The 9,134-nt window shown below is 44.5% G+C and overlaps 1 protein-coding gene across 1 annotated transcript; it reads right to left on the bottom strand.

Moving 5' to 3' along the window:
• Positions 1-711: 711 nt before the first annotated feature.
• Positions 712-7,039, bottom strand: LOC131481927 (spermatogenesis-associated protein 31D1-like). Its single transcript, XM_058672803.1, has 4 exons — positions 6,802-7,039; positions 6,012-6,057; positions 5,083-5,143; positions 712-4,820 (listed from the first exon to the last, which is right to left on the bottom strand). The coding sequence occupies exons 1-4, from the start codon at positions 6,949-6,951 to the stop codon at positions 1,055-1,057; spliced, it is 4,023 nt and encodes a 1,340-aa protein (XP_058528786.1). The 5' UTR covers positions 6,952-7,039; the 3' UTR covers positions 712-1,054.
• Between the last annotated feature and the right edge of the window lie 2,095 nt (positions 7,040-9,134).

Below are 9,134 nucleotides of genomic sequence, written 5' to 3'. Positions count from 1 at the left end.
GAAGGAAGACTGATGTGCAGCCCACTGCTCTTGGTGCGTGACCAGTGAACAGGCCAAGTTAGAGTCTTGGTTAGCTGGAGACTCTTGTCAAGGGTTCCACGGGGACATGATGTTCCTTGTGCCTATGGCCTCCCATATGGGCTGTGCAGGCAGAAATCCAGAGTTGATCTCTTACACATAGGTATTCATAGATCAGGGTTATTAGAATTTATTTACTACAAAAATGTGTATGATAAATTTCCCAAGATGTAAGGCCTTGCCAGGTAAGTGAGGGGCAGCCAAGGAGGAAGTTGAGAAGGATGACGGATAAGTCTGCACCAAGAAGGCAGCTTCCTCCTCGGCCAGCAGTCCAGCAGTCCAGATCCACCAAGGTCGAAGGGAGCCTATAGCACTCTAGAAGGTACATTCCTTTGTCCCCCAAACCCTGCCTCTATAGCCCCCCTAATAAAAAAAAACCCCTAATGTTCCCTAGGTGCTACTTCTGTGGCCCGCTGTCTACTGGACCAGTGAACCTCACCCAGGAGCGTTCCCAATAAAGCTTGTTTTAAGCTGAATTCTATTCTGTATGGATTTCTGATTCTGAACATGAACTCCAACCTTACACCCATTCCAACACTAAGAGAGGCGAAGGGTAGGCACTTACCTGACTCCTTCCTTCCCCTAAGCAGAGGCCATGGGATGACGTTAACACAGTACACAGCAAAACAACACTCTAATTTGAGAGTATTTATTGGGAAGAATCAATATTTGCAATAAGTTATTAATGAGTTTATTAGGACAAACTTCCTCCTTGGAAATTCTGTTTACAAGAGGCTGCAACAGTGGCAAGGGCAACTTAAAGCACATGGCCAATCAGACACCTGCGGGTAGGGCTTGGATGTGACACTGGCTGTCTGAGGGAAACAGCTAAGCAATGTTTCTTTCTGTGGGACACAACCAAGGGATACCTCTGATAGCACAGCTGGTCCTTAAATAGTATGGTTTTCTGCAACCCTCTGCCTCTGGCTCTCATGTGTGCATTCCTAGCGAGGTAATTCTGGCCCACAAAGGCCACTCATTGGCGGCAGAATGTGGTACTTGTTGCCTTACAGGATATTGCCCTGTGGTTGAATGGACAACCCTGGACAGGCACTGCCCCAATCTGTAATTCTGCATTGTGCTGAGTTTTGCTAAAGTTTGCATGGGTGGAAAGGAGCTCTTGATGGCAGGTCTCATCTATTTCATGATCATGTCCCAGTTTATGTCCTGGGATCTTCCCACCAGGTGTCTTGACTTGGTCCTCAGCATTCCCAGTGAAGGCAACCTGGTTGCTACTGAGGCCCATGTTCTGTATAGATGGTGAGGAACTTGCTTGTTCCAGGAAACTATTTTTCCCATCACATTTTCTGCTGGGCCAAATCCACTGCAAAAAGTGCTTTACCCTCTTTCTGAAATGGCTTTCAGCAGGAACCTGCTCCCTCTGTGACTGCACTGGGGAAGATTTTTTCCCACACGTGTCCTTTGACATCTCGTCTCGAGCAGCATGGCTCCTCCTTCTGGGCAGGGAGGGATCTAGTCCTGCATCTCCTCCACCAAGCTCTTCTGCTTTGTGTTCTGGAGGGTTCGTTCTCTTCGCAGCTGGGAGGAATCTTTCATCCTGGTCTTTCCATAAGCCACACATAGGGGCACAAGGCATCTGCTGCCTACTGATCCCTGTGTTGTCGGTATGGACACACAGCACTTGGGATGGTGTTGTGTGCCCAGGGCAGATGCCTTCAGGGCTTGTCAAGACATGCTTGTCTTTCAGGTTTTCTATGGCAAGGGCCAAGTCATAGGATTGGCTATAAGCTTGAACACACTCCCTGCCAGCCAACTTCAACTTCAACTCACAGAGAAGAAGATTTTTAAGGTCTAAGAGTTTAGGATCCATGGTTTCAGGTATTTTTGGCAATGGACGTATAGGGGTCAGGGTAGTTCTTTTTTTACCGGAAATAACACCTCTCACTGGAGAGCTTTCTGGTTCATTGACTGTCAAGGCAGGACAACATGGGGACTGAGGAGTGCAGAGTTCCTTTGCCTTGAAGATTTCCCTGTATGTGATATATGTGGGAACATGTTCTGAACTCTGCCTTTTTGTGCCCTGAAGCCTTTCAGTTCTGTTCATTGAGCTTCTTGTTTTATCTTGTGTTTCAGGTCTAGCCCCATTTTGCCTTGGGGGCAATGTTTGTCCACTTTTGTGTGTTGATTTGGGCTGTTTCTGCTTTGCTTTGTCTATGGTGTCCCCTGTGCAAGGCAGAAAATGTTGTCTGCTGCTATTAAATTCCTGAATGTTACCTACTCTTTCCTGGCTGATCTCACAAGGGGTTTGCATCTGTGTCTCCAACCTTTCCTTGCACACAAGTGACACAACAGGAACACTGCAATCAAGACTGGGGCCAGAGATTATTTTTCCCAAGTTGTCTTGCTGCAAAGTAGTGGAGCTTCCTCTAAAGGGCTTGGAAACACTGCCTTGGGAATCCACCTTAGAGGCAAAGTTGATTGAGGACAGAAAGCTGGAATGGCAACTGCACTCGAAGGGGTTTTCTTTTGAGTTGAAGATTTCTATAGATTCAAGAATCTTTTTGGGTAGGCCCCACATAATCCTCTTGTGAAAGCTTTTGATGTGGTCTTCCAATGCCTTCTTCTTGCTAGAACAAAGGAAGGAAATCTCACAGGTGGTATTGATGCCACCATCTATTCTCACCAGTGGAGTCAAATCACTGTGTTCCCCTTTGCCATACAATTTCTCAGGAAGAGGCAATGGTTGCTTCATAGAACACCATGAATTGCATACCCTTACAGGGATCTGGCTGTCATTTATCTGCATAACTTTCCTGTTCAGATGGGCTTTCAAGGCATTTTCAAGTTGTTTCTGATTTACACTTATCCCTGAGGTCCCAAAATGGTTCTCCGACAGACTCACCATGTGAAATTCTGGGTGTTCCTCAGAGTCAGACCATCCGCCCATATCTGAGATCCTCTCTGAACCACACGCTAGATGGTCACGTGAACCAGTCTCCTCATCCTTTTCGAGAGGAAGCACTTTTGAGGCTGTCTCACAGAAGTCTCCAGGGTCACCCAGTCCAACATCCAGTACTCTTTTGCTGCTCTGATGTTTAAATAAACAAAACCCTGAGTGCCTCTGGTTTCCTTCTGACTCACACAACTCAGTGGCATCTGTCTGAGGGTTAAGCAATGACAGAGATTCATGGACCCTGCGGGGCAGGCCCCATCGATATTGGATGAGCCTCTTTCGAAGGTGGTGCTCTAGTTTCTGCCGGATTTCACTGTGAAGGGCAAAATCTCCAGGAAGGATGGAGATTGGCATGTGGGCTTTGGGGAACTGGCTGCCTAAGGAAATTTTTGGAGCTGGAGGACAGAAGTCTTTCTGAGACATAAGGACCACTGAGGGTATATCCCAAAAACTTTTCTGCTTTTTCCTCAACAAGTGGTGTTCCAGACCTTGAATTTCAGATGGCCTTAGAGACTCTTCCTCATTTGGGAATCCAAGGAAATGCACTCCACAGGTGTTATCCTGAGGTAGAGGAGAAGGTTGCAGGTTTGGGAGAGAGGATTGAGACTGGTCATCTAAAGGAATTTGGGGCTGAGGTTGGGGCATGTTTTGAGGTAAGGATTGAATTTGGATCTGAGTTTCAGACAGAGATGGAGAATCAGCAAGTATTGGTACTTCCTGTGCTGTGCAGGTGCTGTGTATGCTACTGAAGACAACAAAGTTTGATGATGAACAATTACTTGAGACAAGGCCAGAAGGATATAGCAAGTCATGGTGCAAAGCTGAGTGACCCCAGGTGAGCTGGATACATTTTTTCTGAAGACAGACCTCAAATGGCTTAGGAGGTAAGGGCTGCTGAATCATGATTAGATCATGTGATTTGTCTTTGCTACTCCAGAAAGGAAGGGAGACTACTAAGTCATGCTTACCAGGAATGTACTTTAGCAATTTCCCAGAAGAATGAGGTGGCTTGTCTGGCCTACATTGTTTTGGAAAAGATTCTGTTTTTGTTTCTTTTTCCCTGTGTATCAGGAGCTCACTCCTCTTTTTCACTTGTCTTTCTAGGAGTGCCAGGGCATCTGGACTGAGAAATAATAGGCTACTTAGGAGGTTGACTTCAGGATAATCCACAGTAGATGCCTTTGATGAAGGAAGAGAAGAAACATCTTGCTTGGCATCCCCTTGTGCCAAGTTGGAGGTGGACAAGTCCTTAGTATGAGCCTGATGCCAAACTTCTGATGTTGTTGTGTTAGGAGAGTGAATGCTTTTGGTTTTTGTCCTATGAGTGGACACTAAACCAAGGCTGTCTCCCAGAGTCACAGTGATGTCTGCTTGGAACACAGAATCTGTCTCCTGGCTGAAAGGAGGTGGAGGAGGGGGGAGGGCCAGTGGTTGTGATGAGAAATGGTCCCCTGGGAATGAGAAATCCGGGCAAGGAGGAAGCTCTGGGGGCAGAGAATCACCCAGATTGGAGGGGGAGATGAAGTCCTCACAGGAGGTATCCAGGTTAGTTGAGACAGTTGAGCAGGGTGGTGGAGAGGGCTCAGCCAGAGGGAATGCTGTTGCATCTCCTGGAGGAATTGTGGAGAGGTCAGAGGAGAGACATACTGAGGTCTCAATTATAGAATCAGCAGAGGTTGAAAAACACTCAGAGAGAGCAGCATCTTGCAGGGATTCCTGGGACAGCAGCTGCTGGATCTCTGCTGTTGTTCTATTACACACCTCACAGGAGGGGTCTGGACACAACATGTGACGAAAGTGTGTGCTGTCATGGTGGTGGCCCAGGGATCTGCAGGAGACAGGAAATACAAAGCTATAACCAAGGCCACAAAGAGGAAAGGAGGTCCTACTGGCCTAATGGGGTAGGAGAGACCTAGAATCTACTACTTTATTGCATATTGCCCACATCCATGACTTCACACTGCACTTCTTATTTTCTTCTTAAGCATGCCTCACACACCCCTCCTGACTAGTACAGTAGGCTGCACTTATACAAATGAATGCAGAGAATTAGGCTATCAAAGGAATCAGGGAAGGGGAAAACCCATCACCTTTTCAGAACAGAAAACAGCTTCCTTTTCTCCTCTGCTTCTCTCCTGTGAGATCTCCAACCTGCAAAACCAGGAGAGTTGACTAAATGTTAAAAAAAAATTAGAAGCACAAGGTTGTCCCTTTAGGGACCCATTTGGTCATAATACCCTGAAGACCCCAAAGAAAAAGAGATCAGACCAATTCAAATGACTGGAAATAATTACTAACAAGGGTCACATGTGTATATGCAGCCACTAACAAAGTATATCCACCTGCTTTATCCTTTGTAATGATAAAAAAAAAACACCATGTAGGTGTGGGCTTTGTGGTGCAGTGTCTCAAGTCACCATTCAGGATGCCTGAATCTCACGTTGGAGTTGCACTTTAATTCAGCTGCTCCACTTCCAATCCAGCTTCATGCTCAAGTGCCTGTGAGGCAGCAATTGAATTCTTCTCACCCACAGACAGGACTAGATAGCTTTATAAATTCCCAGCTTGACTAGCCTAACCCTGACTGTTTCTACTATTTGTGTGATCTCTATCTGTTTCATTGCTGCTTCTATCACTTTCAAATAAATAAATATGTAAGTCGCTCTACATATTTCTGGTTACCTCAAAGAGAAATGTGACCACTTGGTATTAAAGGAATTAGAAAAAATTACAGGTAGGAGTTCTGAAATTAAACATCCAATAGTCTTTCCTCAGTGTATCAGCTGGCCACATCTTGCACAAATCCCATTTCTGTGTGTAATTCTGCCCTGTTCATGAACGCATGGGACAGGACTCTGAGTATCCATTCTCAATGCCTTTCCTTGTACCTCTCAGGTTTCCGTTTGCTGAGGTACAACTTTTAGTGACTGACATCCTCGGTGACCAGGGACTGGGCCTTCACGCAAAGGATGGGACGGGTCATCGTGGGAGGGCTCAGATCATGTGGGGGTAACCTTACTTCCAAATGTTGCACCTTTCTTCCTCCTCTTGGCTTTGTCCAGATGCTGAAAACAAAGAAAGTAATGGGGCAGATGGGGGTTGGGACTCACTTTCCTCTGAATGGTGTGACACTTATTTCTCAGGTTCCTACATTTCTCTATTTTAATTAACAAAGGCTTATTCCTCCCTATCAGTATTTTTCAAGGTGATCAAATATTTACAATTCCTTTGCAAACTAACAGCAGGAGGGCATCTCTGGCATCTTCCATGGCTGGTCTCACTCTTTGATGTTCCCTGCTCCAGGAAAGCACAGGATCTGTAGCCAGCAGCCCCAACAGCACTCTTCAGAAGTCCCTGTGTGCTGGGAACAGAGCTTTGGGATCCAGCTGCTGTGTGGAGGCTCTGACAGGCTCAGCACTGCCATCCTGCTCAACTTAACAGGGAGGAGGACTTGAGGGATGCAGGATGTGGCGAAAGCACTTAGATAGAATGAAGAGACACTCTTCTTTCAGAGAATCAAGACTCCTTGACAATGACAATCCAGGACCACAGCATCACTGTGTTTGGGATGTTGTCCTAGCAGCCTCCACATCACCAGATACATAGCCTGAGAGCTTCAGGTGGAAGTCATAGTCTTGCCTACACCCTTGACCCTGTCCACCCACTCCCCTAGAGACAGGTTCTGTCCTCTCCTCACTTCCCATCTGAGCCATCTCTGACCCAACCACAGTCCTGTGCACACGTAAGACTAGAAACAGGAAACAGCAGCAACACAGCATCTCCCCGGGGGCTTCCCTGTGGTTCCCTACCTTGGTTGGTAACAGCAGGTAACAAAGGTAAAGCAGCAACAGCCCCACCACATTGAGCAGGATGAAGCTGGGGACAGCACCTAAGTACTCTGAGCCAAAGCTCAGCCAGGGCTCAGTGCAGCTCTTCAGAAGTGAGAGAACATCGTCCATGGTCAGAATCACATGGCTGCCTGAGGCAACTGAGTTCTGAGGGCGCACAGCTCCACTGCAGACCCAGGCCTGCATCACAGAGCATGGCAGAGTCACAAAGGGCTTGTGAAACTGAGGACTGAACAACAGTAGGGGCTGTGTCCACTGCCCCGCCCCACTCATAGTCCCTGATTCCCTCTGCCCAACCCTGCTATTCCATTGTCCATCTGCACCCTCAGAGAGTTCTTCCGTCTGTTCCTTTGTGTTAAACACCTTCACCCTTCCACTCAAAAGATAGACTAAACTCAGATTTAGAAAGTGAAGTGAAAGTGAAAATTAATGATTGTGAAAAAACAAGTGCCTGATGGGAAGCTTACCACAAGCATGCAGGTTCTTCCCCTCAATTCCTCACTGCCTGAGTACTACAGGGTTATGATATATCCAGCACTTGCTTCAGCAGTCCTAGCCACCTTCACCATACTTCATCTATGGCAGGGTGCTATGATGAATATTGACTTAATTTTTTAAAACACTAATTTCTTTTTTTAAAAAACTGCTATTTCTTTTTGACTTTAAAAAAAGGGTGAACATAACAGTTCAACTGTCATTATACAGCAAAAGCAGTGTTGATTAAAATGAAAGCCACACCCTCAAATTCAATTGCTTAACAAGAAACAAAATTTACCCACAGAAGCATCATTTCCAAATGAGAATAAAAAAGTTCCTCTTTTAAATTTCTAGCTGATATGTGAGCATTTATTTTTTAAAGATTTATTTATTTTTGTTGGAAAATCAGATATACAGAGAGAAGGAGAGACAGAGAGGAAGATCCTCCATCTGATGATTCATTCCCTAGTGACTGCAATGGCCGGAGCTGAGCTGATCTGAAGCCAGGAGTGCAGAGGATTCATTTCATGCAGGGATGTATTTTAAAACTGGACCAAGACTGAGGAAGAAAGGAATATATGATTTGTATTATTTAGAAGAATACTTCCCTGGCATGTCTTCATTTTCATTACCTAAATGTTCCTCCATCTTCAAGTTCAAGGAATTCTCCATTCATAGTTCCTAAAGATATTTGCCATCATCCAAGTTATCAAGTTATCACCGTTACTGTTCTTATAGTGTTCATATTCTTTGTTATCCTTAGCTTTCCTCTATCCCCATGTTCATTAGAAAAAAAATGTAAAGTCTTGTAAAGTCTTTTCCAGAGTGTGTTTTAGGGACTGTCTGGGCACTAGGTAGGTCACCTGTTAAATGACTTAAGCAGAATCCTGTGGACCAGTTGGTAAACATGCTAACGCGCATGTGCTTTAAAGGTCTCTAATGAAAATTCTGTGCCTACTTTCCAAAGTTATTTGAATATATTTCCCTTATATACCATGAAGTTCTGTGGTTTACCATTATAAAAGAAAATACTATGGGAAGCTAGAAAAAGAATAGAGAAAGAACTGAATAAGAGGGTTTCACCCGTCAAAAACAAGGTAATCCTTACTAGTGGTAAAACAGTTGTCCTTTTCAACTATGTCTGCTAGAGAACAAGATGCAAATTGTGAGATTAATACAAACAGTAATAAGATTGACATGTCATATATCTGAATCAATTACTGCAACATATGATCGTGCTTCTGCTATTTTGCCATGAAAGCACCAGAATGATACAAATGTGACTTGCCGGTGTATCATTAGTTTATGTAATCATATGAAGTACTGATTTTAATTAAGCCTCTACAATGTATTCTGGTCCCTTTCTGCTTGTTTCTACAGGTGCTTTGTGGCAGGGTTTTGGTCATCACCATACACGATACTGCTTCAAATATTAACTAAAAGTACTTCTCTGCATATGGGAAAGCTATTGATCTTTATACCTTAATGGTTATCTGGTAGAAGTCTATCTTTGTGTTGTTATGTTAGTTCATTTATTTGAAATTTTTTGTACTAGATCATTTTTGAGAACTTCCTTATCCTCTGGAACTGCAAGATTTCCAGCCTATCTTACATATTTCTTGCCTATACCTAAAAGTAGCCATTAGTCCAAGGACCTGCAACCTTTTATTAGGAATGGTATTAGAAACCAAGATCTAAATTCTAGCTATGCTTTTTGCAACTGGAGGCATCATCTCCAGGTTCTCTTAGCAGACAGAACAAGGCGTTATATGTGCATTTATAAATCCCAGTATTAAAAAATCTGTATTTATGTTATA

Source organism: Ochotona princeps, chromosome 14 (assembly GCF_030435755.1).
Source record: "Ochotona princeps isolate mOchPri1 chromosome 14, mOchPri1.hap1, whole genome shotgun sequence".
Classification (NCBI taxonomy): domain Eukaryota; kingdom Metazoa; phylum Chordata; class Mammalia; order Lagomorpha; family Ochotonidae; genus Ochotona; species Ochotona princeps.
This window is presented reverse-complemented; position numbering and strand designations above follow the sequence as displayed.

Excerpts from the sequence above, each read along its gene's own strand:
- LOC131481927 (XM_058672803.1), bottom strand. The coding sequence starts at position 6,951 with ATGGACGATGTTCTCTCACTTCTGAAGAGCTGCACTGAGCCCTGGCTG. Across the intron at positions 5,144-6,011 it reads GAAAGGTGCAACATTTGGAA|GTTGGAGATCTCACAGGAGA; the intron begins GTAAGGTTACCC and ends CTGGTTTTGCAG. Across the intron at positions 4,821-5,082 it reads CTGTTTTCTGTTCTGAAAAG|ATCCCTGGGCCACCACCATG; the intron begins GTGATGGGTTTT and ends TGTCTCCTGCAG.